The 22624-nt window shown below is 43.5% G+C and overlaps 1 protein-coding gene across 2 annotated transcripts; it reads right to left on the reverse strand.

The window, feature by feature from the left end:
• Window positions 1-897: 897 nt before the first annotated feature.
• Window positions 898-22029, reverse strand: jcada (junctional cadherin 5 associated a). Of its 2 annotated transcripts, none has more exons than XM_067577441.1 (5): window positions 21919-22029; window positions 12038-12572; window positions 8952-9905; window positions 4530-8140; window positions 898-3223 (listed from the first exon to the last, which is right to left on the reverse strand). In XM_067577441.1, the coding sequence occupies exons 2-5, from the start codon at window positions 12412-12414 to the stop codon at window positions 3189-3191; spliced, it is 4977 nt and encodes a 1658-aa protein (XP_067433542.1). In that variant the 5' UTR covers window positions 12415-12572; window positions 21919-22029; the 3' UTR covers window positions 898-3188. The 2 variants fall into 2 exon arrangements, with proteins under 2 accessions (XP_067433542.1, XP_067433543.1); XM_067577442.1 differs by having other exon boundaries at window positions 21619-21976.
• Window positions 22030-22624: the final 595 nt, after the last annotated feature.

Raw genomic sequence — 22624 nt, forward strand, 5'->3', positions numbered from 1 at the left:
TTTAGGATAAAAGTGGATCTCATGACTAAACATAGTAGCTCTACACTGACATGAGTGATTCTTGTTTCTCTCAGCAGGCATACGTCAGACTGTCGGTATGTATCCTCTGGTCAGGGCAGTCAGTGTTTCTGCATATTTTCATGAAGGAATTCTTCCCACCTCTTCTCTGAGAACTCATCTGTATTGCCAACTGGAACAGGAGGATAATAGCACTGATGCTGTACTGACTCCATGCCATGGCTAAGTATGACCTAGACCTATTTCAACACACCTCTGCTCATTTTAATAATTTTTTTTGTTTGTACCAACATCCTTGTTTATCCACTTTTTCTCTGTCCTTTTCCATTTATATTATATTTGCATTATGATGGTAGTACATACATGGTTTCTTTTTCTTTGACAGGAAGTAGATATCTGCCTCATACACACACCATACCCACACATGAATTTCTGCACATCAATCCCACCTTGTACATATTCCCTATCCTCTGTCCAGTCTGTGTAATGTAAATGTCTCACGTATGTTTGTTCTGTCACCTCTATGTTAAATCCTTTGTTATGTTTTGTCTTGCTTCAAAGAATTATCTGTGGTCCACTGAGTATCATACTAAGTAACATTTGGGAACTTTGACTTCTTTATTTAAAAGGAAAAAAACACGTGGTTATATTTTGGAGAGCGAATCATAAAAGAAGTAGCATGTCGATATCAGCAACAAAACTTGTGTATCCTTGCAACAGTATTGAAATTTTTCACCCAGCCCTAGTTATGACACACATAAACCATACTTTCCCACCAAAAATCTAAGCAGTAGCACTTATTAGGTCTATAACTGTTCAATGTTGGTCTTTGCATGGTATCATGTATAATACAATGAAAGCAAAATAAGAGACAAAAGGTTTCATGCAAAGACTTTTATTTATGAATACTCTGCAGTACTGTACAATAGCACACACTTGTCTCTATTTATGATCATTCTCAACGATCATTTCAAATATAGACAAATATTGTGCCTTCAAAAACAGTTCCCTTTTCACAATAATCTAAAAATACCTTGTTCTGTTTTAAATATGTAGCATAACTTCTGAAAATAAAATATACATTATATGAAATATAACAGTTGTTTATTGGATAGACTATATAGTACCAAATGCAATTATATGCAAATACACCTTCTCTGTGACTTCTTACGCATTTCATGCACAAAAAAAGAAAAAAAAAAGATGCTGCGCATACAAAAGAAGCTGTACATACTTCTGTATGAAAATAGAAAATATCAAAGCAAGATGTGCACCAATAGTCTATATGTTACAAAGAACTTGCAGTACAAAAAGACCTACGAGAATGACCAGATAACACATTACCTGGAACACAGAGGTACAGGGACTGGGTTGATAACAGGACAAAAACAAAACTTGCGAGGAGCTTCCACTGATGAACTCGTGTCAGAGCTGCTTCCTCACAAGTCTATAACTGGATCCAACGGCTTCAACGTCACATACAGCTGGATCAAACAGGGCTTACAGACAACAGCAACAGTCTTGCAGGTGACAGGGTCAAACAAGCAAACCAGAAGTTGCAGTTTTAGCTTTGAATTTTGGTATTAAACCCAGTAAATGTTGATGTCCAATGCATAGCATAAAGTTTGGTTTGGTATGATTTTAAATTTCTTGTATTGCTACCCCATAAGTAAAGTGAGTGTAAACCAATTGCCAGTTATGCCCACAACTTATAAAGCACTGATATGTCAACATTAAATTACTGAACATGTTCAGATACTGTGATTAGTATTCCAACAGCAATGTTCTGTACAGCATCAATATTAAGCATATTTAGCTTAATATTCAATATTATTGCCAAAACAACTCCAAATGTTTCTCATTAAAGTAAAATGAATTACTGATGTTCAGTTTAAATGAGTTAAATTAGAATACTGAATGTGTTACACACAAATGAATTTCTCCACAGAAACAGTGTGTACAAGGCACACTGAGATCAATATAGCTACATCTATCACTTCCTGCAAAAAAGCACTTCTGAAATCACACACAAACTAAGATGTGAACAAAGCAAACCACACGGTTAAATATAGACTTCTGTTAATGCCACAAAATATAGATTTTCTTCTTGAACAGTATGAGGATTAACAAAAATAACACTCAAATCAGACATTTCTGATACACGCTGCGATTGCTGATGCTGAGACTGAGACTGACGGCACTGGAGAACAGGGAGGGTGCGAACATGAATCCCACCGGGTGTAATCTCTGAGTACTTGAGGAGATTATCAGGTGCTCACTGGTAACATAAAGCCAATCATCTCAGCAGTGCCAATCTAACACTTGTACCAAAAGAAAGAGCTTTAAAGCAGACATTTAAATGAGATCAGCTCCTTGAAAAGGAGACTTACTACTCAAATCATGTCACAAACGCCCTGTGTACGACGACTATATTGCTCTTGAGTGAAACTATTCAAGGACCACAGTGTTTCTCATTGCAATCCAGGCTCTCTGAGTACATTCTATATCACACAAGTATAAGAATAAAGAGCAGGGGGTTTCATTATTAGTAATACACCCAAAGACTACACTTCCAAAAATCTAGTCTTTTCTTAACATAGATAAGAAAATATACATTTCTTCAGCAATTAAATGTCTTAAATTGTATTTTTTAATACTCTTAATAAAATCTTATACCTCTTTCTTATTTACATTTGGTGTAGGTTAATACTGATTGTAATGCAATACTGTTGCCTTCTTTTGTATTTTTTCTGTTACATTTCATTTGTTTGAAGAGCAGAAGCACTTTTACATTCATATTTCAACACCAAAGCTCAGCAAGGAGCCCAAGTGCAGACGGGAATAATGACATGCATTTTTCCAAGAGCAAAATAAGACAACTTCAAAAGGAGGAAGTCTGCTTGCTTGAGCAAATAAACTTTTGAGAGGTGGACGGAATGGAAGGACGAGGTTGAGAAGGCCTGGAGAATTGGCACCAGCGGCACCTTTATTTGGCTGTAAAAATGCTCCCGCAGCACCAGGACAGTCAGTTTTGTGAGGAGTAATGTGTAACAATATTGGAAAGGTCACAGCTGACTAAGCTATGAGATGAGATGAGAGCCTTTGTTGTTGGAAAAAGCTGTTAACTCGAGACAGACAGATTTCCACAGTGGTGAAGGCAGAGTCAGAGGTTACACTCTCTCCACTCGACTGGGGTCGTAGGAGTCTGATGAGAAAAGAGAGGAAAGAAAAGATGAGACAACACAATTGAAAACAAGTCAGAATGATTGTATTTTCCCACAAAAGTGTGGAAACTAAAGGAACAGATCAACATTTTGGGAAATACATTTATTTGCTGTCTTTCCTGTAGTGAGATGAGAAGATTTATATTAATCTCATTTTTGTGTGTTAAGTATGAAACTGATGATGGAGAATTGGTTAGTCTAGCTTAAAGGTGCAGTTTGTAGAATTAAGTGGCATCTAGCAGAACAGGCTTGGCAGAGATGGAATATAATATTCATAAGTATGCTTTAATTAGTGTAAAATCCCATGAAAAAAAGAATCGTTGTGTTTTCATTACCTTACAGCGAGCCCTTTATATCTACATAGGAAGAGGGTTCTCTTCCATGGAGGCCGCCATGTTGCACCATCATGTTTCTACAGTAACCCAGAACAGACTAACCAAACACTGGCTCTAGAAAGGGCCTTTCACGTTTTTTGCGAGTTTCGTGGCCACTGTAGGTTCTCCTACACACTTAGAAGGGGAAGGGGAGGGGAAAGGGTATTTGGTTGGTTGCAATCTGCAACCTCATTGCTAGATGCTACTAAATCCTACACACTGGTCCTTTAAGTCTTAATAAAGACTAAAGGCAGGGGGAAAGAGTTAGCCTGGCTCGATCTAAGTGAGAAAATAAGCCTGACAACATGATGCATCTCATTTGTTATATCTGTACACAGAAAGAAATGTAAGAACTATAATTTGTGGGTTTAGCTGGGTTACGTGCTGCAACTATTTCTTGATGAAAAACAGCTGGGTCCGGTGACTGTGCTCATCATCCAGAAATCTTGTCATTATTGTGAGATTGCCAGGTTTTGTACCATCATATCATAAGAGAGATGAAAACTCTTGGGTCCACCAAGTTAAATCTAATGCTTATGAAGACCCTTTTAATACCACATAGAAGGCAATTTAATACCTGTTTCACAACCATGCTAGCTTAAGTTTGAAAGTATGATAGAAAACCAGCAGGGACAATATTGCTTAGGATAGTCATTTCCCACTGCGTCCTGTCTTTATGCTAATGTTCGGCTAATCAAGTCTTGACTCCAGCTTCATACTTAACACACAGACATGACACCAGTATCAATCTTATCATCTTACTCTCCGAGGAAAAAAACAAACAAGAGGTGAACTATTCCAACAGAATAACAATCAACAATGCACCTATATATACAGTGGCTAATATCCATATATTGAACTATAGTACAACATAAACATATAAAATGGTTTCTCTTAATACTCTCACACTCACCTGAGACAGAGAGCATCTCCTCATCCTCCATATTTGAGGGGCCACAGGTCCCAGTGCTGAAGCTCAGTGGCAGGGTTATTTCTCTCTTGGGAACACTGCGAGGTTTAGGAAGCAGAGGAGGCTTTTGGAGCCTGGTGCGCTGCTTTGGTTTGGGAAACTTTTCTCCCTCAGCGTCTTGTGTCGCCTCAGCTCTGCTGACTTCTGCTGCATTCTGTCCATCTCTCACCTCCACAGGCTTTTCTTTGTCATCTTCCAAAATTTCCAACTCCACCTCTCTATCTAGCTCTTCTGTTTTTAATTCAACATCTTCTCTACTACCTTCCTTTTCTACCTTTAGTGCAATCTCAACATTAACCTCTTCTGTCTCCTCTTCTTGTCTTTGTTCTCCCTTGCATATCCCTTCATTCTCTTCTTTAGGTTCACAATCTTCTTCAGGATCTCCCATCTTGTCATGTATTTCATGTGCATTCTCATGTTCATCTGGATGTTCATCTGGATTTTCCTCCTCCTTTCTTTCTCCTTTTTCTGCTTTCTTGTCCTCTTCGTCCTCTTGTTTCTCCACAACCTCCCCCTTTGTCTCTTCCTGAACCTCACTCTCCTCTCTGTCGCCATCTCTCTCTTCAGAATCAACTTCTCCTTCGGACTCTGAGCCTTTGAGGCTGAGGCGTCTTATTCGAGACACTGAGTCCAGCTCTTTCAGACGGGCCATTCTGTCTGGGGTTGACCTGCCCAGAGATGTAGCAGATGAAGAAGCAGAAGAACTTAGCTTATCTTGCAGGGATTCGATTAGTTTGCATGTTCCACCACGCCCCTTCTTTTCTCCAGTGCACATGCTCAGTGCTAGCTTCTCATCAGGGGAAACAGGCAGGGACAGGGGAAGCTTACTGGGTGGGAACTCAGGCAGGTCCAGTACTGCTGCTGACTGAGTCTCAGTATCTTGGTTGTCTTCACCATCGTGGCTGTTGCTGTGCTTTTGTCTGTCATCTTCTTCCTGGTCCAAACCTGATCCTGTCTCCTTTACCTCCTCTGTCTCTGCTCCCTGGACAATCAGGGAGTCCTCTTTGACTTGCTCACACATTCCTATCACCTGCTGTGTCTCTCCACCTTGACTTTGTAGTTTCTCAGCTACACTTGTGACCGTATCATCCTGGTTGTCCTCTGACTGTTTGTCAGCCACACCCAAGGCCTCCACTGGAACAGCTATACCTAAGATTCTGGCAGCCCTCTGCTCAATGGACTCATTTTCAGGGATGCCCTTTGCGCATTTGACCTCGTACAGCTTGCTGAGGTCCTCTGCAGGTAAAGCATTGGCCTTCTCCTGAATCAGTAAGTTCTCCAGGTGCTTATCAGCTATTGTTGACTCATTCTTATAGGTCAGAGGCTCAGAGATGCTATATCTCTCATCGCCATCACCGCCCTCAAACACAAAGGAAACCTCCCTTCTCAACCTGGTGACATGTGGGGAACCTTCACTCTTAGGTGATCTGTTGCTTTCACTCCTGGTCCTACAGATACTCAAACTGAGCTCACCCCTGAATTGTGGCATGTCGTCCGATTGAGCTTTTCTCTCAGTCTCCCCTTCAGCCTTAAGCTCTTGATTCAAATTGTGCTTGGGGCTACCACTTTTTTTAACAAGTGCTGTCCTGCTCTCCCATGAGAGCTGTAATGACTGACTAAGCTCCTTGTGATCGAGTGGAGATGGGACAGACAGTGAGCGCTGCATTGGCTCCCCGGGACCACCAGGAGTCTCTGTATAGACTGTTAGTCCCACATCCCTCAGCAAGGACTCTTGAGGGACTGGGATGTCCTGTCTATAGAGCCGGTTTGATTCACTGTGCGGGGACAGTGAGGACAGGAGGCAATTGTCTCTTGGGCCTGGGCAGGGGATTATGGATACCTCATTTGTCGATGGTAGGTTGTTTGTCTGTGGCCTGGAGAAAGCACTTCTCATTACCATGGAGTCTAGATCAGCAGTAGAAGCGAAAGACTTTGATCTGACTTTGATGTTGTTGGGTTTTTCCATGTGCATGGGTGGAAGACTGATTGCTTCCCTGCCTGGTTCTGGACCAGCAGTGAAATGTGCTCCTGATTTAAACCGGTCTAATTTCATCTTCACCCCATCTAAATCATCAATGCACTGACCCACATTGGGTCTCCTGCTGATGGTGTCTTCCATCTCCTTATTAATGCTCTCCAGTTCACCAATGGCATCACAGGGTCGTCGGTTTACTGGCTTTAAGAGAAACTGACCAAAGACCACTTGCTCTGCACTCTCTGGGGGACTGGAGTTGCTCTTCCTGGGAGAGGATGGCTGCAGGTCTCCTTGATCCCGGTCCTTGAATGGAGAGGATGGATCTTGTAAGGGTTGCAGCAACGGCGGTTGTGTTGGGCTGAGGCTGAGACGGGAAAAGGCGCTGTTGCTGGAGGGATGAAGGTTTTTCTGGCCAGTCATGGGGTACCCATAAGAGGAGCTACTGTCTGCCCCCATACCACTGTCTGTGGTTGTACTTGAGGCAGACTGAACAGGCTCTTGTACTCCAGGAGGGCTCTGGGGTTCTGGACTTTTCACCACTGTCAAAGGTGAGCCAGTCTGAGTTTCCTGGTTACGATATTGGTTTCCAGGCCAGGACCCAGCATAGCACAACTCTTTGTCTTCATTAGCTTGAAGTGCCCAGGCATCTATAATCTCCTTCCTTAGAGGAGCCCTCTTGTAATTCCTCATGGAAGATGTGCTGCTGGTGTGAAAGTGATAGTGGGGTTTGATGGGCATCTCGTTCACAGACTTGCTTCGCAGGTTCTGGGTCTCTTTGAGGCCTACAGCAAAAGTGTCTGTGTTGGTGACAGTCAGGCTTGGTATTGTCTCATTGTTGTTCTGATCTGCCGCTGAGTCTTTGTTAATGTTAGTCGGTGTGTGAACGGGGACAGACACAAGGCAGAAGATGGTCTCACTCACTCTTCTCTTGGTGTTCCTGTTGTTCTCTGGCCCTGATTCTGGGACAATTTTCTTTACTTGAGTGATGGTTTCTGCAAAGACCTGATCTGAGCTGGACCCCTGGCGAGATGATGTTTTTGTTAATGGAACCTGGAAGGCCGAAGAGGGTGATGGAGGAGGACGTTGGTTTTTGGGATATCTGTTGTTGCAGTTTTGGTCAGTTGCTGGGAAGTTATCGACAGTCTCTTTGTGCAAATTGCTGTGCCACCTGTTATTGTCATTGTCGAAGTCGCTAGAAGACGTCTGGTTGGCATCACCGGCCAGTTTGGCAGCGATGAATGGCCCCAATGGCGGGGGCAAAAAGGCACTGTCGTCGGATACAGGCTCCGACACGGTGACGCTGGGAAGCTCGTTGCGGATGTGGCGGATCTTGTCAGCGTCTGTAAGAGAATTACCACCCAGGGCTGAGGAAATGTGGCGGATGCGGGGGTCATCAAAAGGGATATATTGGACCCCTCCACCAGGGCGCTCCTGGGTAGTATACACAGGATAAAGCTGCTTCTGGCTGGACATGCTTCTCTCTCTCTGGGGATCAGGCCAGGAACCTGCTGGATGTCTGGTGAACCAGTGAGATCCATCTGGAGCCACCTGTATCTGCTGGTATAAATCCCCTCTGTACCTAGGAGTAGAACAACACAGTTGCAATTTATCTACATGACAACGAGTTAAGAAGACATACTGTATAGGTTTAAAATAGGAGAGCAAAGGATATCAGAATAAATAAAGTGATATTAACCAACCTAATTATATTGCTCTCCTCCAATGTTCGCTTGGTGAGTTTACAGTTACTTTCACAAAGGTGTACTGAAGTGAAATGGCACTCCATTTCAGAGTACAACATAGAATATATCTTCATTGCACTGGACAGTTACATTTGCAAACATCAACAGATATCACCAGAGACCATAGAAAAAACACTGATCTCGAAAAGATTTGAGAATCTTCATTATCAGTGCATAAGATAAAATCCATTTGAGGAGATCTATCTGGATCTGGCTTGGGTCTTACATATATTACGTAGTCTCATTGCTAATGTACTGTAGGTGTAACATGACATAAGGGGCTGTACCATCTCTGGATACGCACACTAAGTGAATTTTCCTACAGCAAAATAAAATTTCTATGCTGAAATTCAATGATAATCTCCCCTTAAAGGTTTCTTTAAAGGTTTGGTGGATGTGGATAATATATTTGGCTCTCAACAATTTATTTCTGTATTCTGCAACTCTCAGAGCTATACATTTCTTAACTAATATACAGATTTTGTCTACCCTTGACTACATCAATTAAAGAAATGTCTTTTAAATAAGGGCAAGGCTCAGCTGTCAAAGATGAAAAATTCAAGCCAAACACTAATAAACATTACAAATATCTTATTTTACTGATGAATTACCCATAACTTAGGTACCCTTGTAAATAGAGCAATTTACCTGTAGTCAACAGCAATTTCACCATATCCCCGGTGCCCCCCTCCCATCATAGGGGCTCTCTTATATGATGGGGGAGGGATGTATCCTGGAGGTCCAGAGTCCTGTGCAAAATAGTCCAGTTGCGTGTCACCTGTCCTTGATAAGGGAAGTGGTGTTCTATCCCTGGCCTGGGGAACAGCTGAGTCTCTCCCAGACAACACCTCACAGCTTCCCCTGATCTGCTGGTGCATTTCATAGGAGGGAGGTCTAGGGGGTCGGGTGAAGCGGGGCTTTGGTGTCATTAGGAGTTGGTTGGCGCTGGCTGGCCTGCCATTCTCCGGCCAGCGGGGTGCCCTGTAAAGGTTGTGGTGTGACAGTGGGTGGCCATTGACCCGCCTATACAGTTCTTGACCAGATGAGGCTATGTCCACATATTGCAGGCTCTCAGGCTGCAGCATCCTGGGCAGGGACTGGGATTTGGCTTTGGTCCTGGGGTGGACTACCATGCCCTCTGGTGTCCTGGCATGGAGCCGCTGCTGCTCCTGTGCCCAACGCTCACCCTCACTCTGTGAAAGCTGGCGGCTAAAGCTCACAGCTGGTCGCCACTCATCTGTCCCCAGGCTCTGGCACTTTCTTTCAGTCGCCATCCTCCACTGATGGAGAGCTGCCTCCCTCTCTCTCGAGCGGGCATGAGCCTGAGCCTGTGCCTGGACCTGGGCCTGAGCCTGAGAATGGGCCTGCGCCTGGGCTGCCCAGCGCTGCCTCTCCTGGGCTGCCCTCTGACGCTCCTCTGCAGGCACCTCTTGGCCTCTTGCTTGTTGAGGCCCCTCTGGCCTGTTGTAACCCCCCTGCGCTGCTCCATGGGGCTCTCTGAGGTCGGCATAGTCCAGCAGCACAGTGAAGTCCTGGCCTCTCCTTCTCCAGTAGGACACGTCCTTGGACTGCGACTGTGGACCTCTGCTGCCATCACAGAACCTTAGAGGAAACATACACAAGTAAAGGTGTCAGTATGCTTCAACAAAGTGTTTGTTAGATGGTCAAACAGTGTTTGAAGCCCAATACCCTCACAGCTTTCAGAAGTCATTGTGGTTTCTCCAAAACCAACAATCTGACAAGCACAGCCACTTTACACAGCATTTGGCCAGGTGTGATAAACTACACATACTGAAAGATCCAAGCACTTTGAAATATCAAAGCAATCACATAATCAAAACACTGACAAACAGCTGTTCAGGACCATTAAATGTCAACAAACAGGTAATATTGAAAGGAAAAGAGGCCAAATAAGTCTACAATGTGGACTGAATTCATCTCCCACTAGATGGAGACAGATGACCATGAGTAGCAGTGCAGTGTCTGGTCATTGTGATTTTCTATGGGGTATAATGAACACATTATACAATGACACACTGTGGCTGTTAGTCCCGGATGTCCTCCAAGACAGATCAACAATTTAGAGGACGTTTCATCGACAATCTCTCTACTGGACTGTTCCTCAGCTCCTAATGTGAGAAAATGAGAAGCATCTCACTACACCAGTGTAAGCAAAGCTCCTATTATATCCCTGAGAGAGTGTTTGATGGCAGACCTGATGGGCTACAACAAGGCGCAGTGGTCTCTCGATGGAGCCAGATTCAGGCTATTTGTGGAGTGACTAACTGACAACGTAAACAAGACCGTGCACATGTGTACAGCCCCTTGAGGCTGAGGCCACTGAGCGTCCTTGACATTTCCATCCATGATCATCACTGGCCAGAGATGTTTGCTGGGGGAAAGGAGGGGGGGCAGCCATGCCAATCTACTAAATTTGAGGGCATCTCATGTAAGATGAGTTACCATCATTAGTCTAATTGGGTCTAAGTAGCACTGCCTAATGGGAGTGCCAAGATAGGCCTGTTCCTTATCTAAACTAAAGCTGCCAGGCAAAACGGATTTGGATGAGGGTAAAAAAAGAAGGATGAACAAACAACAGACAGAAATCACAGAACATATGTCTTAGCTATTGCCACATTCCCAATAGAATGCTCTGATAGCACTGGCAGAGCAGTGACATGAATATGCGGATTACTCGTCTCAAAAAATAAAACCAGAAATTGAAAAAAAACTAACACACCCACTGACTTTATTCAAGGTCATTTGACTATTTTCAGATGCTCTGTCACTGGCTGGTGGCAAAAAGGGATTAGGGAAAAAAAGAAAGTCAGCCACACAAAATGTAAGGAAAAAGGGAAAAAAAAAAATCTGACAAGCCTGTCTAATTGTGTGGACATGGGAACAGCTGTATTGACTTTGTCTCAGTTACAGCACACTAACCCCCAGAACTGGTGCAAATAGGCAAACTAAACAACACTGTTTTCAGGAAAAAACAGATTGGCTGCAGCCAGGCGATATCTGTGCAACTATCAAACGTTCCAACAGCCCTTACCCGAGAGGGTTTCAATTGCATAACTCCAGACTAAGCTAAATATAGCCTTTCCTCCATATACATATTCAAATGAACCCTATATAAAGCCTGTATTATTGATGGGGTATGCATTATATATTAAGGTATGATGCTTGTGAAACAGTGGAAGATGGCTGGGCATATGTTTGAGGGTAGAATCTGGAAGGGGATATTCTGACAAACCTGGCAACCTGTGTGTGTAAGACTGGGAATGCTTAAATGGGGGACATAGGTTTGCCCAAAAGCTGTTTTGATTACAACTCCAGGGTCCCGTGTGGCAGATTAAGACTCCAGCACACATTATCCCTCCTCCCCTGCCCAAGACTTGATTGGGAAGAGGAGGAAAGAGGGGAATGGAGATGAAATGAAAGGAAGAGACACACAAGGGGAAAGACAGAAGCAAGAGAGAGACAGCAGGAGGGACTGAGAGACAGTGTGAGGCAGTTCCATATAAAATGTGATGCAAAATCCCCACGCAAAACTCCTTGATTAGCTATTAAATTTCATGAATCTGTTCCATCAAGGCGCCGTAGTAATGAATGATTGTGTCATCATTCAATAAAGGATGATGTCAACCTGATCAGGGTGGTTGATGGCATGCAAAATGGTCAGTCAGACAGGAACACATCCCTACTCTCAAGGTACAGCACAGACTACATCTTACCCACTGTCTGAGGTCAGCGACTCTCCCAAGGAGTGGGTGTCGATCTGGTTCCGGCTCTCACCCTCCCGCCTGGACTGGCTCCTGTCCCTGGGTTCATTGTTGTTGCTGGGACAGCTGCTGGCGTACACTTGGGGCTGTCTGGTTCCACCACTGTTCCCATAGGGTGCCCCGGACCCTCTTTCATAGCCATTCACTGTCCTGGGGCCAGGCCTGTTCTCCAAGATTTCATGATGTTTGCTGTAGGACGGTGGTGAGGACGAGGAAGCCTGGTGGGACGAGGATGCGGGGGCTGGGGTAGGGGTAGGGGTGGAGGAGGAGGTGGTATGCTTGGGCAGCTTGTATCCATGAGAGATGAGGAGGTCCTCCACGCTGTACATGGTCGCATTTGTTAATGCTGGTGTGTTTTCTTTTTTTCCTCTCTCTGCTTTTTTTTCTTTTTTGAGAGAGGAAGGTAGGTCGGTTGTCAAGGCGTCTCTGCTTCTTCCCTACGTGCAGCGGCAGGATCACCGGCACAGCTGCGCAGCTGAGGCCATCACTGGGAAAAACAGAGAGAGGGGAACGACATGAAGAGACAAGAAGAGAGACAGAGAAAAGAAGGTGACGGTAAAACCATTATCCCTGCTACCCGTGTCCAGATTTTGTCAAGGGTCCCAACACATATGGACAGTTGAGAGCTTGGAACAAAAAAGAGAACCCCCGAACCCAAATTCTGAGCCGCCACGACAAAACCGAGATCACCCGCCTTCCCAGCAGCCTTTCCCTCCCTCCTCTCTTCTCCAGTCCTCATAGCAACAACCCTCTTTCCATCTCACTCAGAAAGCGCCGATACCAAACCCGTCCACGTACAGAACTGTGGAAGACGGGGAGGTAAACAAACACCCTCGAAATGAACCCAAAATTACATGATCATCAGTGGTGACTAGAGTTTCTGTGGGCTGCTGGTTCTGCAGTGAAACCACAAAATGTCACTGTTTACACTGAGCTCCCGGTAGACTTCCATACAGTGGCTGCAAGGTAGCTGTTAGCAGCCAACCAGTGCTCATGTTTTGCATCAATGAGGCAACAGGGGGATTGTATTTCTCTCTGCTCACCTCCTCATCCTCTCTCTCTACATCTTTTTCATCTCAGAAGTATTTTCTGGTTATAGTCTGAAAGGACGACATTTTTCAGCCATGTGTCCTAAAAAATCTCTGTGCTGGATTAGGGTTTGTGTTTTCCAAAACTACTAAGTTCATTTCTGAATCTTCCAGAAATGTATATGACTGAAATCAATATAGATAGTTAGTGTTGCATGGTATACTGATACTAGAAAGGTACTGCAATACCATGCTATTAAAAACAGTACTATACCCCATTTTATTAGTACCAGTACTGTAAGAATGTACATGTACATTTTTGTCAATAGTTATTTCTATTATTAGAAAATGTGCTCAGTATAGTGCAGACCTCCACCAAGAGGGTATATTAAGTCATTTGTGTTCAGTCTACTGTAGTGTGCAGGCTAATAATCCTGGGTTTGAGCTTTATCATCATTCCAGACTTTCAGTTAATGTCATTTATGTTTATTATTTTTATACCCAATAAAATCATAGTTAACGCGTAACCTGTGTTTTCTACTACGAGCGCTGAGCTCGTAATAGAAAATAGGGTTATGTAATTTTGACATGGCTCCGCGTAGAATCCAAAGGAAATCTGTTGAGCTATCAGAGCACCCGTTATTTTCATTTCATTTCAATTCTTATTTCCCAGACGAAGCTACAACATCATCTCAGACTGGACGCGTGGAAACAACATCTCTCTCTCTCTCTCCCTCTCTCTCCACTTTTGAGATGGTGAGAGAGAGAGAGAGAGAATTAATAAAAAAAAACAAAGAATTTTAAGTCTCATGTTCTGTCGTTTAATGTATTATTCAATTACTTTTCCTGATGTTTTAGGTTTTTGCCGTGGGATCATATCAGTATTGGTATCGAGATATTTAGGCAGGTATCATATCAAAATCATAATTTTGGTATCATGACAACACTATAGAAGGCACAGTATCAGAAATGAAAGGCATTGATATGATTCAACATGCTCCACATCTTCTTTATGGTGTGTGTGTGAGCTGAAATTATAGGAGACTAATTGAGTAGTCCATCAAAAGAAAATTAATCTATTTCACTTATTTTGATAATCAATTTATTGATTAAGCATTTTTAAGCAAAAAGGCCAAACATTTAGTGTCTCCAGCCTCTTAATTTTGGTGGTTTTCTTACTCCTAATAATAGTAAATTTAATATATTTGGCTTTTAGACTTCTGGTAAACGAGTAATGTGAAATCATTAACTTGGGCTCTGGGAAACTGTGATAGATTGTCAGTATTTTATTATATTTATTTCAGATTTTATGAAGGAAATAATAATTGATAAGATTTTTAAGTGTTTATACCAAGCTTGAAGTAGTTGTTAATAGTAGTTCATAGTTGTCAAGGAATGCAATAAAAACTAAGTAAGGGACATTTCAATAAAAATGGGTAAACCCTAATGATCTACATAGCTGTAATGGGAAAATAACATTTGCTTTCTGTCCAAAACAACTATGAGTATTTGTATCAAGGAATGATGAGGAATTGAATTGATGATACCTAGGGTGCATCTGGTTATGATGTAATGCCCTTGATGAAGTCATGCTTGCTGCCTTGTCAACAGGACAGATGCTGCTGCAGCCCACTCATTCAATACTCTCCAGTGGAACAGACTGCCAACAACCTGGCTGTCCTTAATAAGAAATGGCATTCAGGAGCAGCAGTGTGAGACTCATTGCCAGAATCAAATGCTGTTCAGACAGTTTAAAAGCCAATCACACTATGATTGTTTAATGGTAGAGCCAAATTGGAGGCTGATGCAGCCTCACTGAAATGTATTCAGCTGCAAACAGATTAGCATTTGTTTTGCCTCTTAGCATTTGTTTAGCCATGGTAGCCCCGTAGAGATGAAAAAATCCATCTATAAAAGGAGTCCTCCTGACTCAGAGGGTAGCATCACTACCCTCTATATATCCTCCTGCTCCCTCCCTCCCCCTTGTACCTGAACCCTAGGATAGCCTACTAGGTGATTAACAGGATCCAAGACCGTGAAATGCCGCTCTCTTTGTATGTCTGGCTCTCTAATACGATTATCTTTTTCATTTAAAACCTTAAACCTGTTAGTTTTGGAGGATTGACTCTTGGCGCTTACCCAGTTAATACTTTTGTTGAGTTTAACTCTTTCCATTTGCCTTTTGAGTAATCTCCTCGAGGAGAGGCTAGATCTGAGTTTGCTCGGGAGGTTCTTGTGAACAATGTCAGTTGGAAACAATTGCTTCATTTGCGTCCAGAAGAGCATGAGACATACATAATTTTTAAGTGACTGTTATTTCACGAACTTTAGTTGAACTTGTGCTGGGCAACAGGCCAGTTGCTATGTTCAATAAATCACACAATATCTTGTGGTTATTTGTCATTACAGACTATTCACCCAAACTAAGGTGAACAAGAACTTGTCCCTAAACTTAAAGCTTTGTCTTCTGTACTTGACATTAGAAACCAACACCAAGTCTAACAAAGGTCCGACAGCGTAAGAGCAGCACACGTCAGCCTTTGAGATCAGAGACAGATTGGTATCAGCACCCTTTCCTTCCTGTAGATGAAGCCTATTCTTCCAAAAAGACCCAGGCTTACTAAAGTTAGCCTTAGCTCAAGAGCTATGTAAATTAATGTGATAATTCACCTTTGTTATAATATTTTGATATCAACCTGTCTTCACTGAACATACATATGCTATCTAATCTGTCTAAATCCTTAATCTGAGGCAATTGCTCTTGGTGTCATCACTAATGAGGATTATCGCCATCATCAGTAAAAGTGAGGATTTCCTCCTGTAAAGTGACCTGCCCTCATATAGTCCCCCAACCCCAGCCCAATTCCTTCTTTCCCATGACAAGCTCCGTTTAAATACTGCTAATGCCGTTACGCAATGGAATTACCCATTTTATATCAAATAAAACCTCGGATTCAAGCAATGCTATGCAACAATGGTCGGCTTTCATCCCCGAAAACACAACAACATTGTATTTCGCTACAATGCCTTCTTGTGTGAAAAAGACTGGCATTACGGGCTCTTGAATTTGGCAACTGTGGAAAAAAGTGCAGATCTGCTGTATTTTTAATGACACAGCTCACTCAAAGAGAGAAATTAATGATATGGTTTATGGATAACATATGCTGCTAAGTAAGCTAAAAATAAATAGAACCACATGAGGGCTGGCATTTCCCTACCGACGACCCTCACACCAGCCTCATTTTCTCTCATTAGCCACTGTAGACTACTACTATAACTTCATTTACATATACTACACAGTGAAAGATGTGAGAAAGCCGCTTTTGAGGTCAAGTGAACTTCCATCAAGGCCACGGTTTGTTTATTAAAAACAGATACAAGCATTTTTAGCTGTGTGAGGGGGGCCTGTGCCTTTACTGGTGGCTACACCAGCGGCAGGCTGCAGGGGCATGACGGCCTGCAGGTTGACAGTTTGGTGTCAGCTCCTTATTCATGGCCCATCTGAGATGAGGCCATGGTGGAGAGGTGGGGAGGAAGGGAAGCAGAGGGACAGCATGGGTGGCAGACAATGCAGGACAGAGACCTAGATCAGGCCTCAGGGAGGACAGAACTGCAGTGTTAGAGGGTGTTAGTAAATGGTCCAGATTGCATGGGTTACAGGCCTAACATGGATAATTCAGACTACGTAAATGAACTTTAGTCTATGAAAGGAGACATAAAAAGTAAGACTTTCTGCATTGTGGTTAAAACAAATTGAGTAACAGTGATTTTTGTTGTCCTGAAGGAGACACAGATGTGTTAAAATAGCACATCCCTCTGAAAAATTAAAAACTACAAACAAAAACAAATCTGGATTTGACCAGCTCCAGTATAAAGGCACCACAACAAAAGAAATCTCATACGCCAGTGCCTGGAACCAAAACGAGGATAAGCCCGCTTCCTAAAATATTCCACAAGAGCCGCACCTCTCCACCACATTGTTCCCAGTCTCCTTGGATCTACAACAACTGACCCGGGTGGGTGTGTACTTGGCTAGTCTCTGGCCTGCATCTGTTAGGACTGTGCACGCACAGGGGCTTCTCAGGGATGACAGCCCATCACATTCAGCAAACAGCAACGGTCCGCGGATTGTTTATCTATGTGACATCACTGTGTCCAGCGGAGAGGCCGTCTCTTCCTGAGGAAGTGCGTCGCTGTGGGGACAGCGGAGAGCCGACGGTGTCGCAAATGTTTCCAATCAGCCTCTCTGTGGGCTCCTGTTTGACCCGGGGAAACAAGTTGGAGGCCTGTGTTTGGCTGAGGCCGGAGGAATAAACAGCCAAGCAAACCTCGGGCCATATTTTACCCACACTGACCTCTAGTAAGCACAATGTTCTTGACTTCAGGTAGACAGTAACTCAGCAACATAAAGTGAGGGCATATTATCTGGGGAGCTATTATCTGCCCTTTGGACACTCACCATACATCAGAAAAACCCCACTGGACTCACGAGCCATGCAACTATAGTTCAGGCCAATTATGACCTCTTGCAACAATGAAAAATGAGGACTGAAAGTCTCTGGAACTGGTTTGTAAACTAAAAAAAACATCTGTTTAAATGTTGAGTAATAACAACATTTCCCTGTCCATTACAAAACAGAGCTCATCACCACATTGCAACCCATGTGCTTTTTCTAACATCCACGCCCTCCTGGTAGAGAGAGTAGCAACAGGCAGGGCCTGTGCATTGTAAGTCAATTACCTCATGCAGAAAGGTTTAGCCAAAAAAAACACCCACTTACATTATTTTGTTGAGCATATTCCATGGCAACAGTTGTTTTGCTTTTGTGAATGGCAGCTCACAGACAATAGCATGTGGGCTGCTAAGATATTCCCACTGCATTGCTTCAGTCTTAAACTTATTACAGTCAGACTCCACTGGCAGCGAAATCAAAGGCAGGATGGGGTGGAGGGGAGGTTGTTTTTATTCCACTATATTCCAACACATCACAGTCTGCAACATTATGGTCTGGTCCTGATTCATTTCAGACTATCAAAAAGTAGTCCAGCCAAACATTTGTCCTCCAAGTTTAATGCAGTATCAGTATTTCTTTCCAAAGTAAATTTTCAACAACTGGCTTCCGCACAAGAACTGTATAGCAAATAGCTCATTAATGCACAGGGCAAAGCTGTGCAGCAACCAATAACACTGATGATGTGAGGGTAATTATATCAATGGACTCATTTTCCATTGTATAGTCGGCTTAGCTCAGTTCAGCGATTTGACGTCATGAGATTTTCTTCAACTGAATGCATCCGATGCATACTGTATATGTGGGGGAATATTCAGGGCTGAGCATTTGCTCCAGAACACAACAGCTCGTGCCAGCATTTGAAAATGATCACTGAGTATGAGTAAAAAAAAAAAAAAAAAATCATAAAGGCAAGGTTATTAGGCATGCTAATCTACTGAGGCACCGTTCTGCAACACAGTAGGCTTCACCTGCACTGAGCTATTCCCAACCCATACTGTTTCTGAGCCTGCCAAACTAGCTTCATGGTAATTAGTGTCTGTCAAGGTCCGGGGCTTGCTAGAAATGACAGTGGCATGGTTTATCAGCCAGAAACACAGTGATCAAAGGGTTAGCACGCTCTGGCTTTCTGCTAATCAGATGTGGACTCTGCATGCGTCTTGCTCAATATTATAGAAGGAAAGGTGATACACAAACAGACAGTTAAGCTTGATATATCCAACATTAACAAACTGTTTCACCAAGACAAAATCCAAGAGACAACGCCACACCAAGAAAGCGCAAGCGCATCAAGAGCACAACAGCAAAAGCAGAGTTGTGTTAACAGATGACTGTGAAGTAGATTACAGGTGGGATGAAAAAGCTCCCCCACACAACGTAGTTAAAGTGTCATGATTGACGGCCTGATGAATGTGGAAAACTGCTATGTAAACATGTGGAAATGAATGGTCAGGGTTACCTCAAGGGCTTAATCGCTGCATTGGCATAAAACTGACACACAGGAATCACAAAGCAGGCAGCTCAACCATCTGCCAAACATATGGACATCCATCGGCCAGCAGCCAGTCAGGATTGAAGAATATACACACCAACCGTTCATTCCATTTCATGCCACAGCCTTCTCGCTCTGAGAGGCAGGCACATTGGCAGATGTCAGTAGCTTTCACACGTTTCTGGCTGGCTTCATCCACCAGCCTCCTCCTGCCTGCCTGCCTGCGTCACCTCTGCTCTGACATCACATGTGACATCAGGCAGGTCCTCCGAGGGGATCCCTGTAGCCGGGCAAACATCAGATGACTTTCAACGGCTTCGGCTACAGCTAGCCAATGGCGGAAAAACTCATTTTCTTGATGCACTTGGCCTAGAAATAATGCTGAAGACAGACAGAGAATGTATAGAGAGAGGAGGACTGTCTGTCAAAGCTGCTAAAACAACCAAAGCATACACATAATGAGTGGAAAGGGAAGGTTTAGCCCTGAGATGCCAGACTGCCTGAAAAACCAGGAAGTTAGCCCACCCCTGACTTATCGCTGGCAGTTTGGACCTCTCCTGAAAGTTGAACTGGTGTGACTCATTTTGTAGCCGTGGAGGGCCCCTCCAGATTCGCTGACCAACCCTTTCCTCCACTGCTGGAAGGAATTAATGAGCTGCTTCCCTTCTTAATACGCTCCCCGTCCCACCACACCTCACCCCCCCTCAGGGCATCTAGCAGGGCCTTGTGTTCACACACACCACCCCAGTCTCAGGGATGTGTGAAAGACCTACCACATAACACACACGCACCCACACACACCTAAGATTCTTCTTGCCCTTTTCTGTGAAACTGCATGTTAGCTGGTGCTGGTCTGGTTTATATTTTGCAGTATTTTGGCTTTTTAATCTGCCAGCTGCTTTTGTCTACAAATCTTACATTCTCTGTCTAGAAAGTCTCTTTACTGACATTTACTAACAGCTTTCAATGTGCGCTCACTGAGCTATGAAAGATCTTTGCAAGAATAACAGATCACTCCTGGGCAATACCATAAATACTATAAATAACACTACCTAAAATAATCAGACCCGAGGCCACGACAGACCAACCAAAATAATAAAGTTCAAATCTGCCAGGATGAAATAGGATAACTACACCTGAACTTGAGATGACTGTACTACATTTGTTTTCTCCAGACATATTATAATAACTAAGTAATAAAAAATGCTTGAACTTGATCAGGTCAGGTGAAATCTTGCCTATGACAGTCTGGCCTCTAGAGGTCCCTAAGTGACAGTGACAATTTATGTGCAAGACCCTCTCAAATTAAAGCCATTAAGCAGTCGCAAACACTGTGACATAATTTAGGTTAAGGTATGAGTAAAGAGCAGAGAAGAGACGAGTGTTTTGTCCATCGAGCCTCGTAAGCTATTAAATATAACTACGCCTTAAAAAACCCTTTAAGTTCAACACTCAGTATTGCAACGTTAAACATAAGCGCGTTATTTTTACCTGTTTTAGCAAACTGACAGCAGGACAGCTGCTCTGACAGTGTATTCATGCAAGGTCAGCTGTAAGGCAGTGCGTGCAGTAGGCTGCACTGGGGGGGGGAGGAGAAGAGAGGTCAAGCAGCAGCCATCATCATGCAAACATGCTGCAGGTGTGACAAAGTGACAACATGCAAACATCAAAGCAGCCTAAACTTGGCAGACCATTTGCCAAGAGCAATTCACAGTTCGCTTCCATCGCCGTTTGGTGTTCTCAAGCATCCCACCACAACCCGAGAGCTACACATTCCTGCACCCGTGTGTTGCCATCATGTCGTTATAAAATTGATTGACAGGCTTGGCAAGATGCTCGACTCGCTGGTTCTGATGCAGGTCGCTGCCGTAGCAGACTAGCCTAGCCCAGATGCGCGCAATTCACTGTGGCACGAAGAAAGCACACCGAATTCCCTTAAACATCTGTCTATTTTAGAGCTTGATTACAGCATGAATAGGTGTTGTCTGTTTGAACAAGACTAAAGACCTTGTAGGAATCATCTAGAGGTCCTTGGTTAGATTCGGCATATGAATGACCCACCATACAGTCCCATATTTCAATGACAGCTCAGTTTTGAAGGCTCACTGCTTACTGTCGCCCACCGCGGTACTGTGGTTGAAACACCACTGTGGAAATATAAGGCAACAATTCTACAAGTTATAATTGCATATAACTATTGGAGTAACATTAAATGCCTACCGAACAGAAGTCATGGCCCAAGTATTTCGTTTACGTCTTAAATTGCTGTTCTACTCGGTATGAACATTTTCTCGTAAGCTAGGACATATAAAACTGCGTAATTTGGATGGAGTTTGGCCTCTCTTCCACAGCAGAGACAACTGCACGTAAAGACGCTAGCGCTAGCCTGGCTAATCTTTAACCTTCAGCTGATAGAAGCGCGTCCACAGATAGTGGCAGTCGTCACCACACACACTTCAAGTTAGAAAAAAAATAAGGACCGCCATCCTTCCACTCCTTCACCTTGTAGTGTCGCGGCCTGAGAGTGCCACAGTACTGTCCTAAATCCTCTAATCCCGGCAGAGGAGGCAGGGACAGCCGGACAGGAGACAGCCGAGGTAGCTGGTTTGGCTTGGCTGCAAGTTGAGGGACCGCTGGAAATGTTGAACGCAGAGCAGATGCGACTCTCAGCCTCTGTCTGCTCCTCACAGCAGCTCGCCCCCACAGCCGACCGCATGTGTCGTGAAATGTGAAAAAAACACAGAACACCAAGAAATGCCAGAAGTAAACACGGTGTATCCTTCGACCTGGAGCCACTTTTACCTGTGAAATACGTCGTTGCGTTGCCGCCTAGTCCCCGGCGCTCATCCCTGCCGCTGCTCTGGACGGACTGAGCTCGGGTCTGTGAGGGAACAGCCCCTCTACACCACAGCACAGCACTGAGGAAACATCCCTCTGCTCCAGCGGGGAGGCAGCTGGATGCTGCTCAGCATTAAGGTCACTTCACACTAGCATTTCACATCTATCTATCTTGTCCTTAACTAGGCAGACTGCAGAAATTAAATTCTTATACAATTTACATACTGTAATTACTATGACACATATGATTGATTTATATCAGCATGATTAATGTCAGCCCATAAAGGTTGATTACTTGCAAATAAAAATGTGTGTAAGCTGGCCATCACCTCTACACATCCTTGATTGTGTGTATGAAAATGTATACAATATATACAGTATGTCTAGTTCAAACTACTGTAGAAGAATTTTAATGATGATGTATTTATTCTACCCCAATTCCAAACTTGCTTTCTTTTTGTTTACATATGTAGAGCTGGTGTATTTTTGAATGATCATTTCACTCTTTTGCAGTGTTTTACAGACCAATTAATCTATTAATTGAAAAAGTAGTCAGCAGATTAATCAATAATTAAAATAATTATTAGTTGCAGCCCTAAACATATTTAGAGTTTGGATAATGTTGGGTCACAGTGAACTCTATACTTGATAAAGATTGCTTCAAGGGGTT

The sequence above is a fragment of the Thunnus thynnus genome, chromosome 21, assembly GCF_963924715.1.
Source record: "Thunnus thynnus chromosome 21, fThuThy2.1, whole genome shotgun sequence".
Taxonomy (NCBI): Eukaryota; Metazoa; Chordata; class Actinopteri; order Scombriformes; family Scombridae; genus Thunnus; species Thunnus thynnus.